Source organism: Ovis canadensis, chromosome 23 (genome assembly GCF_042477335.2).
Source record: "Ovis canadensis isolate MfBH-ARS-UI-01 breed Bighorn chromosome 23, ARS-UI_OviCan_v2, whole genome shotgun sequence".
NCBI lineage: Eukaryota > Metazoa > Chordata > Mammalia > Artiodactyla > Bovidae > Ovis > Ovis canadensis.
Genome location: NC_091267.1, coordinates 58,261,174 through 58,285,660, shown reverse-complemented (window position 1 = coordinate 58,285,660; position 24,487 = coordinate 58,261,174). Strand labels below are relative to the sequence as shown.

Here is a 24,487-nt window from a genome sequence, read left to right as displayed (position 1 = left end):
AACTCCAGCACAACATACTCCTTATCTACCATGATTCCCCAACCGCGGATCCTAACCTCAAAAGAACTTAGACTAAACACCATTTCCCAAGTGTCTTTTGGGTATTTCCTCCTAAATACCTTTACTGACAGAGCTTCCTTCCCACTCTATGCTTGACTCCACTTCCTCCCATCACCATCCCACCATCTCCATGCTCCAAAAGACTCTTCCATCCTTGAAAAAATGCCAAACAGAAGAATTTCCTGGTTCCACCAGCACTGAAAATACGGCAGTGGCTTACCCTCATTGGACAGCCTAGCATCTTCTCTATGATTTCCTGATGGTCCTTATAGTCTAAGTTGCATCTATTTTCCTCCCCTAGGTTATTCAGGAGAGCCTCCTGATTGTACCCTCTTTGAGGGCAAAAGTATTGAGTTACTTAATGCTTTTTTACTATGATTCATTAATAGTAAAGCATCCTTGAATTCCTCTCCCAGGACTGTACAAACACATGCATATACTAGACACTAAATTAATAATTTTTAAAATGTCCCTTGTCATTATTAGTTCCTCTTCAATTCAACTACTTTGTGTGAAGTGCTATACTGGCACAAGTCTAAGCCACAATGAAGTGTTCAGCCTTATTGCTTGTTTGTTTACAGAGTGAAGACATGGTTTTCTGGAGGATCCTTCCAAAGGCACTATCCTTATCATGGCCCAGTGACAGGCTAGCCTTTGGAAGGCATGCTTTACTGATTTTTCTGGCCAAGAAAAGCTCCGTGTTGTATCAAAGCCAAGTCTGTCAAAATTGTGACTTCTCTGTAGATGGCTCAGATGGTAAAAAATCTGCCTGCAATGCAGGAGACCTGCGTTCGATCCCTGGGTCAGGAAGACCCCCTAGAGAAGGAAATGGCAACCCACGCCAGTATTCTTGCCTGGAGAATCCCATGGACAGATGAGCCTGGCAGACTACAGTCCATGGGGTGGCAAAGAGTCAGACATGACTGAGCGACTAACACTTTCACTTTCCATACCTACACCTGAATCTTCACAATTCTCCAAAGCCACAGAGGTATACATAAAATCTTCCAAAAGGATGGGGGAAAGTTTGCCAACTGTGGGAAGATAAATGGCCTGGAGACTCCATGCTCCAAAGGCAGATTGCTGGATTTCTGGTTCAACGTAGCAAAAGAGATGCTATTTTCTTTTTTTCATTGTCAGAAAGTTATAGGTCACAACATTTAATTTGATTAATTCCTGGTTTCCAAAAGGAAACCTTAGGAGGAACTGTGGGAGGCTCAATAAAATAAGCATGTGCAATTGTGAAGACAGAAAAGGAAAAAAAAATTACTTCCATCATAGTCCACAAAGATCGTTTCCAGTCCCAAACATGGGTCCCCAGAGATATCCTGGAAACAAATTATTGTCAAAGAGATGCTTACCTTTTACAACAGCTCACAGCAAAATAAAACATATAGCTTAACATCTCTCCCACACTCACCTTTCTCTCGCTCTCTTTTTTCTTTTATTGTCTCTCTCTCTTGCTTCCCTTTCTTGCTGCCTGATGCTAAACTTCCCAGTCTGAGCCCTTCTACCAATTAGATATGTATCATTGGATGAGTCGCTTGTCCTTCCTAAACCTCAGTATTCTCAGAAGCAAAATGAAGTGTTTATACTATATTAGTACTCTTTTACTTCTAAGTGTGACTATAGGTGCAAGTTTGCTCAATCTGCTCTCATACAATTGGTCATAATAGTGCTCTAACTTATTTGGTTCTAAGATGAGGACTGTGGTTTCAGCCTACACAATGAACAAATTAATCTGTTGGTATAAATATGAGGTCTCATCTTTTGGAAAAGTGAGATCAAATGGTTAAGTGAAGCCACTTGAGCCAAAGATGAATGGGATGTCACATAGGTTAAGACACGGGCCACAAGAATATGTTTTGAAACTTCACTGAACTGCTAATTAATTGGTCAACTTGGCTATAATGCGGGCTGCTGCTACTGCTAAGTCACTTCAGTCGTGTCCGACTCTTTGCGACCCCGTAGATGGCAGACCATCAGGCTCCCCCATCCCTGGGATTCTCCAAGCAAGAACACTGGAGTGGGTTGCCATTTCCTCCAATGCATGAAAATGAAAAGTGAAAGGGAAGTTGCTCAGTTGTGTCCAACTCTTAGCGACCCCATGGACTGCAGCCCACCAGGCTTCTCCATCCATGGAATTTTCCAGGCAAGAGTACTGGAGTGGGATGCCATTGCCTTCTCCATAATGTGGGCATTTTCTCTTTAACTGCACAATCTGGTGTGTGTGTGTGCTCCAATTCCATTGTACAAATTCGAGACTCCTAGACTATCAGGTCTGGTCAGAACCCTTATTGTCCTAGTATTACTCGGGAAACCTGTGAGTAAAAAAGATCTTCCAGCTGGTTAGCAGAGGAGACAAGACTGAGGCAGGTACTCATAATCTCACTAAACCACACAGCAACCATTAGCTAATTAATCTTTCACTTCCTCCCACAGGATGACTTAGAATTCACCTTGGATTGAGGTCAGACAGACCACACTTCACCAGTTTTCCATTTTTTACTCTTCCTTCTTTCCTGGTTTTAGCTTTCTCCTCCCATGAGTCCTCTTCTTCCTTCTATTTCAGTTTTAGAAAACTTTCCACACACGTTTCTTTTGTATGGTTTTCATGACATTTTGTCTGTGTGGTTAATATTCCCTCATCTGTATGACTGATTGGAAGAGGCTTCTATATTATTTTTGGCTTGGGCACCCATTTCCTGCCTGTGACTGACAACAGAGCCTGTCTCCTGAAATGCCCACAGTGCCTATAAGAGGAGCTGACAGAGGGCAAGGCAGAGCCACAAGAGGAGGTGGAGTCACCCAGGCTCAAGAGAATTCAGCTACCTACATGGCAGGCCTCTGATACCTGAGACGTGAGCTAAGAATGAATTCTCAGCATCTGTTCATCATGGGGAAAGTACTTGACCCTGGGGACTCACCTTGATTAAGAATGGCATTAGACTAAGAGGTAATAGGTATAAACTTAACTCTCCTCACTGTATCTCCAGTATCTGACGGGAGCCTGGACAGCAGCGGTCAAGATATCTGAAGCCCCGGGCCTAACTTTATATCAAAGTATGCAAAAATTGTTTTCACCAAGAGGTTGGAACAGGAAGAATATCATTCATACTAGAGACTTCTTCCACTGCCTCAGGAGAACTTGGCTCTGAGAGCATATAGCATCATCTGAATATGCATTGTCACCCTTGGACAGGTTTGCTCTCTGGAATGTGCCACACATCAGCGTGCACGAGACGGTGATGCCTGGTGAGACAGCAGCCCAGATGAAGCTTTTCCCAACTCTGAGAGTCTGTGCAGTTCACCTTCCCGCTATTTATCCATTATTTGGCTCCAGGCAAGCATTTTTATAGGTGAAGATTTACCAGACGGTATGCATTTAGAAAATAGGTCAAAAGAGTCACTGCCTTTTGAAACCAAAGAAGCAGTAGGACAGGAGTAAAATAGAGGAAAAAGGTGAAGAGTCTGTGTAAGTTTCCAGCTCGAGGTAGGTGGTAAGGGGGCTAACAAGACAACACATCTATATCCTGGGGCAGGGGGATGGAGAATGAATGACTTTCCAAGCAGAAAAGAGGAAATGACGTGTGCAACTGCTGCTATTGCTAAGCAGGGTCTCTAGCCTCTCTCCATAATGGTAATGACTTCCACTTGGGCTTCTCTCATAGCTCAGTTGGTAAATAATCCGCCTGCAATGCAGGAGACCCCAGTTCGATTCCTGGTTCGGGAAGACCCCCTGAAGAAGGGATAGGCTACCCACTCCAGTTTTCTTGGGCTTCCCTTGTGGCTCAGCTGGTAAAGAATTTGCCACAATGCGGGAGATCTGGGTTCGATCCTTGGGTTTGGAAGATACCCTGGAGAAAAGAAAGGCTACCCACTCCAGTATTCTGGCCTGGAGAATGCCAAGGACTGTATAGTCCATGGGGTTGCAAACAGTCAGACATGACTGAGCTACTTTCACATATATCAGTTCTGATCTCAGGGTCATCTTTTCATTTTGCTCCTAAATTTGGTCCTCAACAGGGTAAAGAATGGCACTTATAATTATGCCATATCAATTATGGAGAAGACTAGATTGTATGAAATTGGACATTAAGATGCTATGGAAATGAGCCACATGGAGAAGGAAGAGGTGGAAGAAGAGAAGATGTGGAAGGACAGGTGCTTATTGTCTAAACATGACCTTCAGTACCATCTAGCCAAACAGACACCTCGATTCGGATAAAGTCTTTGAAAATCTTAATGCTTCAATCTCATCTCATCTGTCTCCCAGCTTTTAATGGGACTTGGCACTCTTTGGAGTGTATTACATTAAGGTGAATGCTTTGGGTTCCAAGTGCTAAGGACATTTTTTCCCTGATGTTTCAGGGGTTCAGGAATAGAAGGGGCATTTAAAATATCAAGGAGAGGCCATGGTTTAGAAGGAAAGGGAATGATAGGGAATCTGGTCTGTTCCAATAAGGTATGCATCAAGATGTGTAGGGACAACAGGTATAACTATACAGACACAGAAGCCACTGACAATTAAGATGATAATGTTCAGAAAAAATGCTCATACAACACAAAACTAAGTACAAGCAGTGGCAAAAATAACTCAGTAGCAAGGACAGAAGTGGAAACCTTGTCAGCATACATGTTTCCAGGCTGATATTTAGTCAAGTTTAGGCCATAAGAAATCCTCCTTCAGTGGCTGGGAGCTAAATCAAGGGATGTCTTCTTGTTTTAATTACTCTCTTATGCACTCATCACATAATCACTGTGCAGATGCCCTAGGGGAAAGCATGCAATCAGAGGATAGATGAGATTCTGAGAGGAAGGGTGGTGGTGAGATATAGGGACACTGACTGGGGACCAGGACCTGTGTTCTAGACTTGGCCTTAACTAGCTGGGTGGCATGCAGCTGAGTTGCAATGCAGAGGGCAAAGCCCTAGGCTTGGAATTAAAAGTGACAGTTTTTCTGAACCTGACCAGGTCACTTGATCTCTGAGCCTCAGTGTCCTGTTTCATAAAATGGAAATGAAAGTATTGCTCTTCTAAGATTGCAGGAAGGGTACTCTAAGAAATACATGTAAAATGGCTTTAAGAATTGAAATATGCCATACAAAAGAGATGTGGCCCAATTCTTTGAGTTACAGGTTGCCAGATAGTACCCGCAAAGAGGTAGGATATCATGCCTAAGGTCATAACAGAGTTGGGTGCAGAACTCAATTTCCAGGCTGAGTCCAGCTTTCTGTGGCTAGCTGCAAAACAATAAGAAGTTGCGGAAAGAGAGGGAGAATTTTAAATGAAGTAACAACCACCTTGTGAATACAAATACAAGGAGTTGTGTATGGCTACAGTGTGGCTGCCTTCAGACGCAGGGCCCTGAGATAAACCTCTAGCTGGCAAACTTAAGCCAGAGCCCACCTGTAACTCAGTCGAAACACGCAGAAGTCCCCGTGAGACTGCTGAGAACCCTGATGTAACAGTGGCTGGTTTTAGCTTCTGAGACCTTGTTTCTCAGGTCTGTTCAGTTAGGATTCTTGCTTGCAGGCTCTCAGCAATAACATACCATTATTGTTTTCTAACTAAACAATGCTAAGAAACTAGAAATAAGAAAGCCCTCTGCTCATGGCAAGTTAAATTCCACCACATTGTAAGAGAAAGTAACAATATGTCTCATGTGAAAATTTAATCTTTTAGCAACTCTTGTCTGTGTGTGTTAGTTGCTCAGTTGTGTCCAACTCTTTGTGACCCCATGGACTGTAGCCTGCCAGCCTCCACTGTCCATGGAATTCTCCAGGCAAGAATGCTGGGGTGGGTTGCCATTTCCTTCTTAGGGGCACCTTCCTGACTCAGGGATCGAACCTGGGTCTCCTGCATTGCAGGCGGATGCTTTAGCATCTGAGCTACTAGGGAAGACCAACTCTTGTTTGGATGGGCTTAATTTAGGCTTTGCACACAAAAAAATAAGCACCTTCAATAAAGTCTGATGATCAGAAATGGGGAAACATGGAAGAGGACATCGATCTGGGCAGACATGAAGCGTGGGCCATTCATCACCTTCGCAAGTGCAGGAGACATGACTGCTAATTGGTCTCTTCATTAAGCAAGGACAACATCTACCACAAGAGCAACTCACAAGCTAGTGGCAATTTGGGGCAATCTTTAAGTGGCTTCTAACTCATAGCCATATTTCCTCCTGAAATCTGCTGGCCTGGAAAATGTCTCTAATCCTCATGAACAGATTGCCTTCACTTTCACTAATTTGACTCCCTATGAAGGGGGAGGATGAGCAAAGGATATGCACCATACACAAAGGTCAAACACTACATTCAAATCTTATGAGGAATGATCAGTCCTTGAAACCAGGCTTTGGTCCGAGAGTTTGTCTGGCCTAAGGAGTTTCGACTCTTTTCCTACTAAACAACTACTCTGTTCTACAGGAGTCTTACCATCTGTGTGATATATGGATAGGGACAAAGGGATATATGTGTAGAAGTGTGAGGCTTCTGTGGCAAGGAAGGGTTACGTGGGTGGGCATATTAGCAAGGAAATTCTGCCAGCAACTGACAAGGAATGAGCAACCAGCACTTCAGCACTTCAGTTTAGAGATTAGTGGGCAAATCCCAACCCCAGTGGATGTGCCAAGAGACACGGTGGTAAAGTCCCACGGAGGCAGGAAACTCATGGTGCTAACAGCCAAGTTCCGCCCCGGCCCCACCTTTATGCAGAGAAATGACAGGTCAAGGCTTCACTTGAGGGGTCTACAAAGGGCTGCTTATCAAAAGAGGAAAGCATGGCCTCGGTCTGTGGCTTCCTTACCATGTAGCCTTCAAGAGTCACTGGTCATTAGCTTCCAATGGCTCTGCTATAGGTGTTTCAACCTAGGCTGTGTGACATCTAGAGCTAACATGTCAGATAAATCAGATATTCATTTGCATCCAGCTCTGACATTCCTGGGATCTTGTTGGCATTCCTAGTGAGTTTTACAGGATTTACCCAACTTGCAAATTCACCATCAGATCAGATGAGGACCTAGGCACCATATTTTTCATTAACAGCATAAAGGTAGTGGGTATGGATGTAGTCTAGGCAGCTACTGGGGTTGCCTCTGGGACCACAGTCCTCAGGCAATGGGGCCAAAAGAGGCAAGACAGTAAATACTGAGTAAACAAGGCAAAAAAGGTACAGCACTCAAATGTACAAGATGACCCACTGTCATATGGTTCCTACCTCTCTGCAAACTAGTGAGTGCAATAATGTGCCAAAGATAGCGGACTGCTGAATGGCAGGGCCCAGCAACCGAGTCACAGGAGACTCCAAGCATGAGGAAGACTCGGCCTTACCTGGAGACACGGAGGAGTCATAGGAACTTCTCTCCTTGCGGTTCATCTTGAAGGCTTGGATGTCCTTTTCCCTGTACGTTCCAAAGCCTTCGTAGCTCCTCCTTTTACTCGCACTCACATCACTGTCCCACTTGTCGTTTGGAGGGTTCATCTCGCTGAACACGTCCAGGCTCTCTGGTCTTGCGCTGCCCCCGTCCCCACCATTGCTAGAGTACCTTTTCGCGCAGGAGTCCGCAGGCTCGCTGCTCAAGTCACCTTTGTCCTTGGCCTGCGTCCAATGCTGGGCATCCGAAAGTGACAGTGTAGACAAGGTGTCCACCTCGAAGTTGTTCTTGGACGCTTTGTGGCCGGCTTCACTGTGCTGGTGCTTCTGCTTCTCCTTATGCTTGTTCTTCTCACTCACCAAGGAGAGCTCTTTGTCTGCGCTGCTCAGCCGCTCGCTCAGGATGTGGCTGGAGAAGCCAGCGGCTTTGCCTGCGAAGAGACCACTCAAGTTGTCGTGGGTCCCCAGGAGCCGGTCTTCCTTGTGCTTATGCTTGTGTTTGTGTTTCCTCTTGTGGAGCCGACCGCTGGACAGACTGGCGCTGCCCACCTTGGGGGGATTCAGGGACGGCTGCCTGTCACCAAGGCCCAGGCCCACGGGCCCCTGCAGGTGCACTCCGTGCTTTGCTTTATGCTTAGCTGTACCAGACATCTTCACGTGGGAGCTTGTGTGGAACTGAGGTGGTGGCACTGTGGGCCTCATGAACGGGGACGCTGCTCCGAGCGTGTGTGACAGGTACAGAGGAGCTGGGTACTGACTGTAATAACCAAGGTTCATCATAGGCATTGATGTGTAAGGCATTCCATAGGGTGCATAGTAACTTCCACTGGGAATAGGGTAGCTGAACCCTTGTAAAAAAGGCACCTTTGTCATGGTGTCATTGGTTTTTGCAGGCCTACCACGCTTCTTCTTTGACTTTAAGTCTGAAGTCCTACGAAGATAGAGCAACGGGTCATACTGGATATATGGCACCGGGTAATAATGATCAAAATTAATCCGAAAAATGCTGGGATACGGATTCTCGTGGTAAAAGGTATAACTCCGGTGGGAGATCCTGAACACCTGGAACTTAGTGATGAGCTCTTCTAGGTCTGCCAGAAACTGGAGATCATCACGGTTTTGCAGGCTTTTCCGTTTCCTCTTGTGCTTTGGCTTCTTGAGGCTTTCGTGGGCCAGAAAGTTGTCCACGATGAGATGCTTCTGCCGGTGGCCATGCCGGTTCTTTGTGCTGGTGTCAGATGGGATGGCCTCCGGGTTGTCCAGGGAGCAGAAATCAAAAGAGTACCTCCGTCGGGATTCAGAACTCTTCTCTGCTTGGTCAGACGTGCTGTTGTTGTCTGTCCCAATGCCACTATCACTCGGGATCGTCTCTTCACTGTGGGACTCGCTCACAGGGGACAGTGTTATCTCCTTGAGTGACCCGATCTCGCAAAGGTGTGAAGGGGAGTTGGCCATCAGCCTGGGTGGAGACAGCTTCCAGGTCCCACTATGGATTCCCTTTTGGGTTTTGGTTGGAAGAGCACTGATGGGCTGGAGATTTGGCATAGTTTTCAACTCTGAAAAATTGGTTTCAGTGCTGGCGGGGCTCAGGTTGCCATTGGACCCACCCAACTGTGTCGAAAGTGGGTGCATAGCTGCTGGTGAAGACGCCACAAGTGACTGAAAGTTGGAAGGCACGGCGGGAACATCCGGCTGGCTGGAAACAGGCCTCGGGTGCTTGATGGCTGTTTTGGGTTCTTCGGATGGGGGTGGCAGCTCTGCCCTCGGCTTCCTGCCCCTTTTCTTGCCGATGTAGATGGTGCCCCTCTTGCTGACATTAATCTGCTTGCCCAGTTTGCTCTCGATCGCTGCTGCCCCAGGGCTGGTCTCCGGGGGAGCTTTGGCCTTCAGTGCTATGCTGCTGGAGCAGGATAAGATCTGGTTCAATATATTTTTCCTCTTGAGTGTTTTCATCTTATTGATAGTTTTGATGGTCTTCTTATCCAATACCCCAAGCTTTCCAACTTTTTTGTGAAATTTCATCTCGCTCATGGGTTTGTCCTCTCCTGGCACTAGTTGGGCCAACTTAGCTAAACTACGTCGTCTCTTTCTCTTCTTGGTGCCGGGAAACTCCCGACTGATGGGACTGACTGGACTGGTGGACGTCCCCTCGTGAATTGTCTCAACCGTGAGCAAAGGCTGCTTCTTTGGTCGCCCCCGCTTCTTTTTGACTGGCGTGATCACAGTAAGACTGTCTGTGTTGGTGTAGAGAGGGCTGGATGGAGTGATGGGATAAGCAGACGGCGGTTCCACCATCAGTTTATCGGAGGTGGCCATGACTGCCTCCCGAAGCAGACTGGTGGGTTTTGGTTTGCTGCACGTCCACCTCCGTTTGGCGGCAAATTTGGGGTGCTGGATTTCTGGCAGCTTTCTTGGAGAGTGATCTGTGCATGTTGGAGGCGTCATGACCATGGGTGGCTTTCTCTGCTTAGGTACACCTCCTGGGACAACTTTCTCAGCATTTACACCAGTTTCAAGGCCAGCTGAGGGGGACTCGTTCTCCATCATTTTACCCAACTTAGGGACACGGGGATCTTTCTTATTACCCTCAGGGTTGGAAAATATCCTATTAACTACTTCACTGCTCATAGTGATTCCCGAAGTCAAGGCTTTCTCTGGCATGATCTTTTCCACCACTGCTTTGATGGACTGTCTCTTTTTCCTCTTATGGCTGCTTGGATCGAGGCAAGGTGCCTTGATAGGGATAGTAATCCGGACATGGCTTGAGTCGTTTTCAGGATTACTGACGGAACTCACATTCTGCCTGGCTGGTGAGGCCTCTTGGGCATTATCTGCAGAGTATCCTTCCCTTTTCCCTTCTGTACTGTCAAATGCTTTCTGAGCATTCTTGACCCAGTCTAGGTCTGAGTTTGGTATGGTTTGACTTATCACATCTTTTTTACTGGACTTTTTCTTGCTGCTTATAGTAGGTGGTTCAAGGGGCTCCTTTGTACTTCCTCCATCTTGATCTACCAAGGGCTGAATCCCGCTGCACTCAGCAGAGCTGCTGGGTGGGGCTGGTGAGCTGTGGTTGCTTGGAGATGGAACCACACCTCCCAAGAGCAGATCTTTGTTACTGTTGGACAACTGATTCCATGTGCTCCCTGCACTGCCTTTCTTACCCTGGGCCTTTGCAAAGGAAGCCATGGGCTCAAGAGCTGGGATCTTGCTGGTGCTTGCAGTTTCTCTGCCAGACTCTGGACTGATGAAGCAATTCTGAGTGGCAGGTCCATTGTCAGAGTTGGTGGACCAGTCCATGTGGTTCTGGCTGCTGCTTTTTTGCTGGTGCTTTGGTTTTAAGGTGTCACTGGTGAAATCCTGTGGGAGGCCTGGGTCATAGTGGAGAGCTGAGTGTTTCTGTGGCCGCTCATAAGCCTAAGGGTGGGTGGAATGGAGAAGGAGAGAGAGAGAAACAAAGATGAGCATGTTGAAACTATTTAAAATTTCATATCAAAAGGCTTAATTATTTATAAGTTGGAAATAGCCACCTTTAACACCAGAATGCTTTGTGGAGGTATATTTTTCAGTTTCTTTAGTAAAAATATGTTGCATTGATTTTTGAACATTAATAAGGACGCTTTAATCCTTGCCTTTCTCACCTTAAATAACAGGATCTATCTTGGTTTAATGCAATCTCAAGAATGAGAACTATTTAGAGATGGGAGGTCCTCTAAAGGTCCCACAGTCCCATGCTTCCATTTTTCAAATGAAGAGGCCAAAACTTCAACCATAGAGTTCTGCCCAAGGTGGCAGAGTTCAGGAGAGCACCTTAACTGCTCAACAACCTGTGCTCATTTCCAGAACTCCAGCTGCAGCTTATTTCTGCCTCAGCTTCTCCTCAAACACACATGGTTCCCTATTGCAGTTTGTGTCTGTTTGAGGTTTATCCTGGAGTATGGCATCTCTGCACTCAAAACAAGCAGCTCATTACGAACAAAGGAGAAATAGCACAAGTTGAGGAAATTAAGAGAGAAAGTTTGTTGTGAAGTATGGGGTTTGGAAAAATCTGGTTTTCATGAAACAGAATGAAAGTCTAAACCCAGTATTGCTTACTTTGCCCCTAGAAATGACAGAGCTTTATTGAGACAATCCTCTGGCAACACAAAAGTCAAGGGAGGAAAAGTAAGCAACTCAGGGGTGAACTGTGGCTCCTTTAGAGCGGTAAAAGGACTGTCCTCCATTACCAGATACCACTTTAGCTTGGGCCTTTGCTATATGTGTTGTTCTCATCCCAGTTCTGGCACCTTATCATTTTGATAAGGACCTTATCTTTTTACCAACTTATTACTTGAAATGATAATATTGTCTGTTGTTTCAAAACTGTGATATATTTTCTTAGTGGTTTGGTTTTAAAAATAAATAAGACTTAATTTTCTTCCAAAAAAAAGAAAAAAGAGGGAAAGTTTGACCACTGCGACTGCATGGGGGAAAGGGGCCTGTCAAATGTTCTCATGTTTTCACGAAACAATGTATCTCATCTTTGTTGTACTTATCATAGTTTTAAATTTACATTTTATTTTTGTGCTAATTAATGCCTGTTTTCCTTTCTAGCCTGTATATACCATCACAGAGATACCAAGCACAGTACCTGGAAAATAGCAGGCACTCAATAAACATTTATTGAATAAATGAGGGAAGACCCATTTTACTATGGGTAATCCATTTTGTCATTGGTGAGATTAGTGACTTGTATATTGCAACATATTGTCTGCAGACACAGTTACCCTCTCCAGCCCTATTTCTTAAGCCATTCCTTCCGCATGCACCATTGTCTCTCATGAAGACATCTGTCACAATCCTTATAATGCAATGTGCTATTTTGCGTGTACTTTTCCATCTTCTCCTAGATTGGAAGTATTTTGAGGTCAGAGATGCTCTCAGTTATCCTTGTATTCCCCAGTATCTACTACAAAGCAAATCACCCAGAAAGTTCTCAATAAATGTTTGTTGAATGAACAAACAAAATGATATTTAAGATGCCTATTACCATGACAAAATACATGGCCACACACAAAAGACAATAAGCCACCAATCACTCATTTCATAATGGCTCATAATGAAACTGGAGTGCTCAGATGTGTTAAATGTTGAACAAAAGATCCTTCCCAAATACTTAAGGACTAAAGATACTTGAATGGTAACTCCCCCTCAAAGCAATTTTTACTGTTAGCTCTCTTCCATCTCCCATTAATTGTTTCACTTTCCAATTAACTCTGCCTTTGGGGAAACCCATGTGACTGTCAGGAGGGTGGATTTCACTCTGGCAGTTAAAAGGTGAGGCCTGCTCACTTACACTCAGGGCAGACCAGCTGAAAGTAAGCAGTTAAGCATGCCTGGTTCCCAGTGCCTCCATCTGGACACTGCCGGATCCCATTGTTTCTACCATTTCAGCTGCAATTTGCCCTGCTGGGAGAGCTTGGCAATCAAAGGGCAGGGTGGACAAAAGGGAAGCACAACAAAAGATCAGCAGTAATGGGGGAAATGGTGCTTTAAACCTGGTGCTCAGATGGCTGCAGTGAAGGGGCAAGAGGGCTGAGGAGGAGTGCTTTTTAAGGGGTTCAGGAGAACAAGGCTTTCCTTCCAGCAGTGGCTGATGGCTATATCCAGTTGCATTTCATAAAATCCCATTTCTTCATCTGTCAGCCATGACAGATTATATACACAATGGTGAGGCTGTCAGTTCCAATATGTCCTTCACTGAGAATTGAGCACTTACTCCATTGAGACAGAGATAGACATGGCAAAACGGGCTCTGAGCTCAGTTGCAGGGGTGCAAGCTCTCCCTCCCATCCTTCCCCAGCTGTCTGGGGGATATTATCCCACATAGAGGGCTTTGACTAGGGCCTTTATTAACCCACATAGCACATGTTTCCATTTCCCCTTTAGACTACAGATTTTTTTCTGGAGGATCAGACCTGAATCTTTTATGGACTTTATACCACCCTCAGTCCCAGCAAGGCTATCTCTGAATTGGTTAGCAAATAAGGGAAGAGCTGATGATATTCTATATTGGGCTAGATTATTTTTATGGAAAACTTTTAATACAATCAAGTTCAGCATGACTCTTGGTTGCTTCCCCATCCCCACAAATTGACTGTGGAACTCACAGTCATTCTGAAGGTCTGGCTTCCTTTTTATACATGTTTTCCATGCACATTGAGCCTAGGCCAAATGTTCATCAGGGAAATACCATTTTGAAAACACTAGACAGATTTCTCTCCTACAGGATATGTTTATGGAAGCATGTCTGTCATGCAAAAAATTACTTTATAAAGTAGATAACTATACCCTCCCCCACAACCAATGTATAAATTAACTTATATAAATTTAAATTTTGTACAAGTCAGATTTCTTTTTAAAGGGCATTTTATTTTTTTACATAATTTAAAAAACAAGCATTAAATCACTGCATAAAAACTTAAAAGTCTATGAAAATGGAATAAAGGAGCCTTATCTCAGGGTTATCTAAAGTAAGTACCAATTTTTGTCCCAATAAGAGGACAACATGATGATTCCGGCCTGAGGAAAATCATATAACTCATCAAAAATCAAGCATGACTTTGTGGATGACAAATGACACTTTTGGGTTAGCTGTGTTTGTGCTACCTTTTGCTGACACCAGTAATTTTAATGTGCTGTTTGTGAGATATTTTGCTTTTACATGAACAGGAAGATGTGCCTGGGTTAAAGGGAATGAGGGGAGCTTTATCTCTTATTTTGGCACTTGGTACTTCTCAAGATGTGGTCCTGGATCCCTGTATCACAGCTAGCTAAGGTTCTGGTTATTAATACAAATTCCTGGGCCCTGCTGCAGATACACTCATTGGCCATCTCCCAGGGTGGGACTAAGGAATGTGCATTTTAACATGCTCCTCAGATAATTCTGAAACATAATTGAGTTGTAAAACCACTCATTTAATGTTTTAACACCATAATTCCTCTGGGGTGGGGCTCTTATGTGGTTGCTATGACATTCACAGCACTTTTTGGTGGTAAATATGCAGAGCTACCACAGGCCTGTTAGGATATGTAGTTTGGCACCACTGAGCATTCCTGATTGCTCTCTGAGCTCTTTGTAATTCACATAGTTAGAAACTCTTAACACAGTCCATTCTCTGTTCAGGTTTTCCAAGCTTACTGCACAGTGAGCAGAAGAGTCAATTATATGGGTGGGTGAGAATCCTGTCCTCCCAGAAAGAACTGGGCATGCAGAGGTTCATGACCTCCTACCCTGGGATTTCTATTTCCCCATCTCATCCAAGCCAACCCCAGAGCTCTGGGAATCCCAGCATTCCACCCCTGAGGCTTAAAGCGAGTGCTCAAGCCTGAGCAAGAGGTGAGTGTGGGAGAAAAGGAATGCAACCCCACGCTGTCTGATTCAAGGTTCTTAACCTGGCTGCGTGTTAGAATCGTCCAGGAAGCTTTGTAAAGAACACCACAGCTCGGATTTGACCCAGGCCAATTAAGTCAACATTCTAGAGGTGGGACCTGAACAGTAGTACATTTTTCAAAGCACTCAGCTATCCCAATGCGCAGACAGAGTTGAGAACTACCAGATTATATCAAAGACAGGGGTCTGGGTTAGGGACTAAAGAGGCTCTGATATTATCAGGAGATGTTCCAGCTCAGTGGTTTTCAAATGTGTTCCACAGAGTCCCAGGATTTTGTAAAGACATTTCTGAATTGTAGCCAGTGAATTGGGCAACAGAGAGGCTCCAGACCATTCTTTTAACCCCCAATTGAACAGAGCAGCCATGCAAAGGATTTCATTTAAGAGAAAGGACGTGGAGAGAGATGGTTCTGTCATTTAAGAAGAGACTGAAAATTACCATTTTGGCACATGAATAGGAGGAATGCACATGCCAGCTTCCACTGAACTTGCTCTCAAAGCATCTCTCCTAAGCCCAGTTTGTTCTGCATTTGCGAATGGTAGGTAGAGAAGAATGTCAACTAAGTACCTGATTTAAACCATGGCTTTATGATCCTCTGAATTCAGAGAATTCCATGAATTCTCTGTGTCCCTTCAAAATTCCTATATTAACATCCTAACTCCCAATGTCATGGTATCAGGAAGTGGGGCCTTTGGGAACACAGTTGTTGGATTAGGTCATGAGAGTGGAGACTTCATGAAAGGGATTAATGCTGTTATAATAAAAGAGACTCCAGAGGGTTCACTTGTCCTTCACCATGTGAGCACACAGAGGGAAGAGGGCCATCTATGAATCAGGAAACGGGCTCTCTCCACACACTGAATCTGCCAACACCCTGCTCTTGGAATTCCCAGCTTCCAGAACTGTGTGAAATAAATTTCTGTTTTTACAAGCCACTCCATCTATGGTATTCTGTTATAGCAATCCAAACAGACTAAGACAATGGAACATAGAAAAGCCCCTAAATGCACATGACGTTTCCAATTATATATATACAGTTCTCATTTCCTGCCACATGAATTGCCCTCGGAAGTTACCTTAATGTGGTTCCCATAGGAACCATTCTTGATTTGCTATTTGGGGGCTGTGAATGATATTGAAGCACTCCATTTATTGGGGGTGATAACAGCTTACACAAATACAGAGGCCACTATCATATGTTTCCTTGAGTACACAGTAATTCTATGTAATTAAAAATGATTGCTGACTTGTTTCCAACCATAATGGCATTAATAGGTATTAGACTTGACTTTGCTATGGAAATAAACATAAAACTATAAAATACATGAAATAACTATTTTCAGACATTGGGCAACAGGCAACATAAGCTGTGATTCTAGATAGAAGGGAAACTTAAGAGGCTCTGCCATATCCCTAGTTTTCTGCCAAGAAGAACTTTCTACACCTAGGCACAGGGAAGTGGAACCCAGAGAACTATGGGGAGAGGAAATAGAGATCACAGTTTGAGACTCTTGAGGGGACTAGAATCTGGGGTCAGGGTACCTGAGAAGAGGGAGCCATGTAGAAAAGTAACCCTGGAAACCTTAATAGAAATACCCTATGTTTTTGGCCAAACTTTAACTTGCACTTGAGGGCAAGACCCCATGAAGCACAGTAGATATATGCTATCGGGGACTGAATGTAGCTAGAGTTCTAAGGTCACATAATATTAGGCAATCTTGCATTTCTGACTAGTCAGAATGGGGAGACTTTAATAAATATCCCAGACAGGCAGCTGATATCCCAGGAATAGTTCTTAAGAGTCGGGTTACTTGAGCCTTAGAATAAAAGCGAGCAAAGTCTGAAAAGAATTCTTAATAAGATAAAGCTAATCTGCCAATAAATTAACTATCAAGCAAAACAAAAGTCAAACTCTTTACAGGAAAATTATAAAATCTAGAATCTTTACAATGTACTATCTACAATATCCAGGACACAATAAAAAATATTAGACAGTCAATGAGGCAGATAAATATGACCTGCAACCAGGAGGGCAGATATAGATCCAAGGTCCTCAAAACAGCCATTATGCAGATGGCCTAATATTAAGGAAAAGACTGGAACAACTGATAAACATATGGGAAGTCTCAGCATAGAGATGGCAACTATACCAAAACAGCAATGAAATTATAAATTGGAAAAATACAATATCTGAAATGAAAAACTCTCTATGGGCTTAACAACTTACAGGACACAGTAGAAGAGAACCTCAGAGAACATGAAGAAAAGACAGCAGAAATTATCTAAATTGAAAGGTGCATGAAGTGAGGGAGGGAGATTTAAATAAAATAACAAACAAACAAACAACACTTCACCGACCTATAGAAAAGTATCAAGTGGTCTAACATACATAAAGTTAGAATCCCAGGAGATAGAGAATAACGCACGTGGATTCATATAGGTAAGAAGTTCAACAAATCCCAAGCAGAGTAAGCACACACACAAAAACTACATCTAAGTACATTGTAAACAAATTGATGAAGACCAAAGAGAAAATGTGAAAAGCAACCAAGAAAAAAGACACATTATATACAGGGAAATAGTGACAAAAAGAATGTCTGATATTTTATCGAGAAAGATCAAGCCAGAAGACAATGAATATCTTTAAAGTATTAAAACGAAAATAAAGTCAACTTAAATTTTTCTATCCCAAGAAAACATTCTTCATATATGAAGCCAAAATGAAGATACTTTCAGATAAATAAAAAGTGAGGAAATTCACTGCTGGTAGACTTGAATTGTTTTGGTCGTTTAGTTGCTAAACTGCATCCAACTCTTTTATAAGCCAACAGACTATATAATCCACCAGGTTCCCTGGACCATGGGATTTCCCAGGCAAGATCACTAGAGTGGTTTGCCATTTCCTTCTCCAGGGAATCCTCCTGACCCAGGGATGGAACATACGCCTCCTGCATTGGCAGGCGGACTCTTTACCACTGAGCCACCAGGGAAGCCCAGATCTGAATCATAAGAAATGTAAAAGGAAGTTCTGTAGGGTAAAGCAAACTAACACCAGATAGAAACTCAGATCTACATGAATGAATGAGGAACATGGAAATAGCATATATGAGGGCATATAATTTAATACCTATTCTTGGTCTTAAAATCTTCAAAAGGGCTGCTTAAAGTGGAGGTATTAACAATGTATCATGAAGTTTATGACTTTTATAGAAATAAAATGTAAAACAATAAAACAAAGGGCAAGAGAAGGGTATATAGAGGTATACACTTGTAAGGTACTTATATTTGAAGAAATACACATTAAATACAAAGGTACAGTACAGCTTAAAAAGATGGAACGAGACACACCACACAAACATCAACTTTTAGAATGCTGGAGTGACTCAATTAATATAGTGCAAAACAGCCTTCAGAACAGAGACTATTACCAGAGATAATTAGGGACATTTCAAAATAAGAGAGTCAATTCATCAAGATTAAACAATAATCCTAAATATGTTTGCACCTCATACAGATATACATGAATCAAATACTGGAAATGAAAACTAACAGAATTAAAGGAAGAAATAGACTAACATAATTAAAAGGATTTAACACTCTTCTTTCAGTAATTGCTAGAGCAAATTAACTTTAAAAAAATGAAAAAAAATATATAGAATAATTGATCAATGCCCTCAACCAACTTAACCTCACACAACTGCAAAATAGCTTCACCCAAATATGCTGGATCACAAAACAATTAGGAATGGACAGGGAGCACATATGAATGTCCTCAAACATCATCTGAAGTAAGAAAATGTCAATTAAAACCACAATGAGATACGACTAAACCCCAAGTAGAATTAGTTCAGTTCAGTGCAGTCGCTCAGTCATGTCCAACTCTTTGCGACCCCAAGAAGAGCAGCACGCCAGGCCTCCCTGTCCATCACCAACTCCCGGAGTTTACTCAAACTCATACCATTGAGTCAGGGATGCCATCCAACCATCTCATCCTCTGTCATCCCCTTCTCCTTCTGCCTCAGTCTTTCCCAGCATCAGGGTCTTTTCAAATGAGTCAGTTCTTTGCATCATGTGGCCAAAGTATTGGAGTTTCAGCTTCAGCATCAGTCCTTCCAATGAATATTCTGGACTGATTTCCTTTAGGATGGACTGGTTGAATCTCCTTGCAGTCCAAGGGACTCTCAAGAGTCTTCTCCAACACCACAGTTCAAAAGCATCAATTCTTCAGCACTCAGCTTTCTTTATAACCCAACTCTCACATCCATACATGACTACTGGAAAAACCATAGCCTTGACTAGACGGAACTTTGTTGGCAAAATAATGTCTCTGCTTTTTAAAAAGCTGTCTAGGTTGGTCACAACTTTTCTTCCAAGGAACAAGCGTCTTTTTATTCCATGTCTGCAGTCACCATCTGCAGTGATTTTGGAGCCCAAAATGATAAATTCCAAGTAGGACAGCTAACATTAAAAATACTGAAGATGACCAGCACCGATAAGGGTATGGACAACTGAAACGCTCATCCATTGCTGAAGGGAATGCACAACGGTACCACTTTGGAAGCTGTTTTGGTCATGCCTTTAAAGAAAGGGTAGAGTAAAAATACTCTATCCTTGTTGTTGTTGTATAGTTGCTCAGTCATGCGCAACTCTTTGCAATCCCATGGACTGCAGCATACCAGGCTTCCCTGTCCTTCACAATCTCCTGGACTTTGCTCACACTCATGCCCATTGAGTTGGTGATCCATCCAACCATCTCATCCTCTGTCACCACCTCTCATACTCTCACTCTTTCCCAGCATCGGGGTCTTTTTCAGTAAGCTGGCTCTTTGCATCAGGTGGCCAAAGTATTGGAGCTCCAGTTTTAGCATCAGTCCTTCCAATGATATTTGGGGTTGATTTCCTTTAGGATTGACTGGTTTGATCTTGTTGTTGTCCAAAGGACTCTCAAGAGTCTTCTCCAGTACCACAGTATGAAAGCATCAATTCTTCAGTGCTCAGCCTTCTTTGTGGTCCAAATCTCACATCCGCACGTGACCACTGAAAAAACCATAACTTTGACTAAACTGACCTTTGTCGGCAAAGTGATGTCTCTTCGCTTTAATACACTGTCTAGGTTTGTCACAGATCTTCTTCTAAGGAGTGAGCGTCATTTAATTTCACGGCCGCAATCACTGTCTGCAGTGATTCTGGAGCTCAAGAAAATAAAGTCTGTCACAATTTTCACTGTTTCCCCCCTATTTGCCATGAAAATGGGCCCAGATGCCATGATTTTAGTTTTTTAAATGTTTAGTTTTAAGCCCGCTTTTTCACTCTCCTCTTTTGCCTTCATCAAGAGGCTCTTTAATTCCTCTAAGCTTTCTGCCATTAGGGTGGTGTCATCTGCATATCTGAAGTTATTGATATTTCTCCTTGCAATCTTGATTCCAGCTTGTGATTCATCCAGCCTGGCATTTCACATGATGTACTCTGCATATAAGTTAAATAAACAGGGTAACAATATACAGCCTTGACATACTCCTTTCCCCATTTAAAACCAGTCCATTGTTACATGTCTGGTTCTAACTGTTGGTTCTTGACTTGTATACAGGTTTCTCAGGAGACAAGTAAGGTGGTCTGGTATTCCCATCTCTTTAAGAATTTTCCACAGTTTGCTACGATCCACACAGTCAAAGGCTTCAGCATAGTCGATGAAGCAGAAGTAGATGGTTTTTTTGGAATTCCTTTGCTTCTTCTATGGTCCAATGGAAATTAGCAATTTGTTCTTTGGTTCCTCTGACTTTTCTAAATCCAGCTTGTACATCTGCAAGTTCTCAGTTTATGCACAATTGAAGCTTAGCTTGAAGGATTTTGAGCATTACCTTGAGAGCATGTGCAATGAGCACATTGTGTGGCAGCTTGAACACTCTTTGGCACTACCCTTCTTTGAGATTCAATACGAGAGACCTGGGTTCAATCCCTGGGTCAGAAAGATGCCCTGAAGAAGGATATGGCAGTCCACTCCAATATTCTTGCCTGGACAATCCCATGGACAGAGAGGCCCGGTGGGCTACAGTCCATAGTGTTGCAGAGGGTTGCACATGACTGAGCGACTAACACTTTTCACTTTCTTTAGAATTGGAATGATAACTGACCTTTTCTACTCCTGTGGCTACTGCTGAGTTTTCCAAATTTACTGGCATATTGAGTGCAGCACTTTCACAGCATTATCTTCTATAATTCTAAACAGCTCAGCTGGGATTCTATCACCTCCACTAGCTTTGTACTTACTAATGCTTCCTAAGGCCACTTAACTTCACATTCTAGAATGTCTGACTCTAGGTGAGTGATCACACCATCATGGTTATCCGAGCCATTAAGACCCCTTTTGTATAGTTCTGTGTAATCTTGCCACCTCTTCTTAATCTCTTCTGCTTCTGTTAGGTCCTTAATGTTTCTGTCCTTTATCGAGCCCATTTTGCATGAAATGTTCCCTTGGTATCTCTGATTTTCTTGAAGGGATCTCTAGTCTTTCCCATTCTATTGTTTTCCTCTACTTCTTTGTGTTGCTCACTTAAGGAGAATTTCTTATCTCTCCTTGATATTCTTTGGAACTCTGTTTTCAGTTGTGTATATCTTTCCCTTTCTCCTTTGCCTTTCCCTTATCTTCTTTTCTCAGCTATTTGTAAGGCCCCCTCAGACAACCATTTTGCCTTCTTTCACCTCTTTTTCTTAGGGATGGTTTTGGTCACTGCCTCCTGTACAGTGTTAAGAAACTCTGTCCATAGTTCTTCAGGCTCTCTGTCTATCAGATCTAACCCCTTGAATCTATTTGTCACTTCCACTGTATAATCATAAGGGAACTGACTTAGGTCATACCTGAATGGCCTAGTGGTTTTCCCTACTTTCTTCAATATAAGTCTGAATTTTGCAATAAGGAACTCATGATTTGAGCCACAGTCAGCTCCTAGTCTTCTTTTGCTGACTGTATCGAGTTTCTCCATCTTCAACTGCACAGAATAAAATCAATCTGATTTTGGCCATCTGGTTTTATCTACGGGTAGAGTTGTCTCTTTTATTGTTGGAAGAGGGTGTTTGCTATGACATTCTCTTGGCAAAACTCTGTTAGCCTTTGCCCTGATTCATTTTGTAGTCCAAGGTCTAACTTGTCCGTTACTCCAGGTATCTCCTGACTTCTTACTCTTGCATTCCAGTCCCCTATGATGAAAAGGACATCTTTTTTTTAGTTCTAGAAGGTCTTGCCAGTCTTCATAGAATCATTCAATTTCAGCATTAGTGATTGGGGCATAGACTTGGATTACTTGATAAAGAATAGTTTGCCTTGGAAGCAAATTGAGATCATTCTGTCATTTTTGAGATTTATCCCAAGTACTGCACTTTGGACTCTTCTGTTGAATATGAGGCCTACTCCATTTCTTCTGAGGGATTCTTGCCCACAGTAGTAGATAAAACAGTCATCTGAATTAAATTCACCCATTCTTGTCCATTTTAGTTCACTGTTTCCTAAAAATGTCAATGTTCACTCTGCCAACTGCTGTCTGACCACATCCTTTTACCTTGATTTATGGACCAAACATTCCAGGTTCCTATGCAACACTGTTCTTTACAGCATCGGACTTTACTTTCATCACCAGACATATCCACGACTGGGTTGAGCTTCCATTTTGGCTCAGACTCTTCATTATTTCTGTAGCTATATCTGCACTCTTCCCTAGTAGCATATTGGACACCTACCAACCTTGGGGTTTTCAACCTTTCATGTTGTATCTTTTTGCCTTTTCATACTGTTCATGGGGTTCTCAAGGCAAGAATATACTCTGACTGAGCAACTCCACTCCTGTGCATTTACCCAAGATATGAAAACATGTATAAATAAACAGACTTTTACAAAAACTTTAGAGCAGCTTATTCAGAGTAGAAAACGCCTGGAAACAGCCTGGGTGTCAATCAGCAGAAGAACACACAAACTCATCAATGCAAAGAATGAAGTCTGGATATATTCCACAATATGGATACGTCACACACATGAATTATGTTGAGTGAAAAAAGCCGGACTCCAAAAAGGTACATACTGTATGATTTCATTTGTGTAAAGTTCTAGAACAGGTAAAATTAGTCTATTATGACAGAAATGAGAACAGTGGATGCTTAAAGTTGGGTGGGATTGGGTAAGGACAGGAGGAAAGTTTCTAGGGATAATATACATATTTTATATCATTATAAGAGTGTGAGTTACACAGCTGTGTGCATTTGTCAAAACTTTTTGAACTGTATACTTAAGATGTATATATTTCAGTACATGTAAAATTTACCTCAATTATATAAAAGAAAATGCATCAAACAAAGAATTACAAAGAGCTCTCTGTCACTCACTCACACACACACACACACACACACACAAAGCCACTCAGGGGAATTTAGGGACACTTTCTTTTCAATGAACACCTAGGCAGCCAGTAGGTAGTATTGCTCTACCACAGAGTACCCTATCACGCTCTCTTTGCTCAGGGACAGCTGAAGGAGCTGAACCCAAACAATGGAGCCTGAATTAAGCAGACAGGTGCCTGTGGCTTTTGCAGGCCACATTCTCTCCTTTCCTCATCCGTGCTGGATTCCCTGACCTGGGCCAACAGGTAGAAAGATGAAGCCTGCCTCCATCCCAGCTACAAATCCACCTTTTGTGAGGTAAGAAGGATGCCTGACAAGAACCTGCTCACAAATCAAAGTTAAAGCTGCCCCGCCTCCTCTGTAAATCATGTGAGATCCATCTGGGTAATGACTCCTCCAGTGTAATTCCCTATTAAGAGGCTTTATCTGGAGAGATAAGCAGCTGGTTTCCGTGTCACTAATTGCTGTCTGCTGTGATTTTAAAACATCTGCACCATTGTGCTCTTCATTTTCATATTCTAATCACCCTGAAACTTGAAAAAGGTACATCATTGATTGTTTCTATGGGTTAATTAGTACACAGTCTCCTTGTAGAGACAATTTAGAGGCAGCCAGAACCTCAATCAGGAAGTTTGTTTTAAAAATTAATAACATCAGCAGTGGCTAGAGGGACTGTCACGTTCAGGGACATACCAGGACTCTACTGATCCGGGAGCCACCTTTTGTTATGCTCCAAAGAGGAAGGAAGCCAACAGGGCAAGGGGCAGGAGAGCAGAGAGTGGCAGCAAGGGTGGCAGGGGAACGGACAGGCCCATCCCCAGTGGACGCGGCCGCTGTCTCCACCGTCTTCCTCCCTGCTGTACCACCCTACTTCAATTAGCCTGAGTCCCTTTCCCTGTCAGCACCAATCAGGACTCTGATAAGTTAAAGAAAGTGAAAGTGAAAGTCGCTCATTTCTGTCCAACTCTTGGCAACCCCATGGACTGTATAGGATTCTCCAGGCCAGAATACCGGAGTGGGTAGCCTTTCCCTTCTCCAGGGGATCTTCCCAACCCAGGGATGGAACCTAGGTCTTCTACATTGCAGGCGGATTCTTTACCAGTTGAGCTACAAGGGAAGTCCAAGAATACTGGAGCAGTAGTCTAACCCTTGTCCAGCAGGTCTTTCCAACCCAGGAATCGAACAAGGTTCTCCTGAATTGAGGGCAGATTCTTTACCAACTGAGCTATCAGGGAAGC

The 24,487-nt window shown here is 43.2% G+C and overlaps 1 protein-coding gene across 3 annotated transcripts in view; it reads right to left on the bottom strand.

Annotated features, from left to right (window-relative positions):
• The window catches only part of SETBP1 (SET binding protein 1), a 412,206-nt gene that overhangs the window by 107,979 nt on the left and 279,740 nt on the right, over nt 1-24,487 (bottom strand). For all 3 annotated transcript variants that reach the window (XM_069569052.1, XM_069569051.1, XM_069569053.1), the window contains one exon: nt 7,392-10,848. In XM_069569052.1, coding sequence (XP_069425153.1) covers nt 7,392-10,848 — 3,457 coding nt within the window. The remainder of the gene's footprint in view (nt 1-7,391; nt 10,849-24,487) is intronic.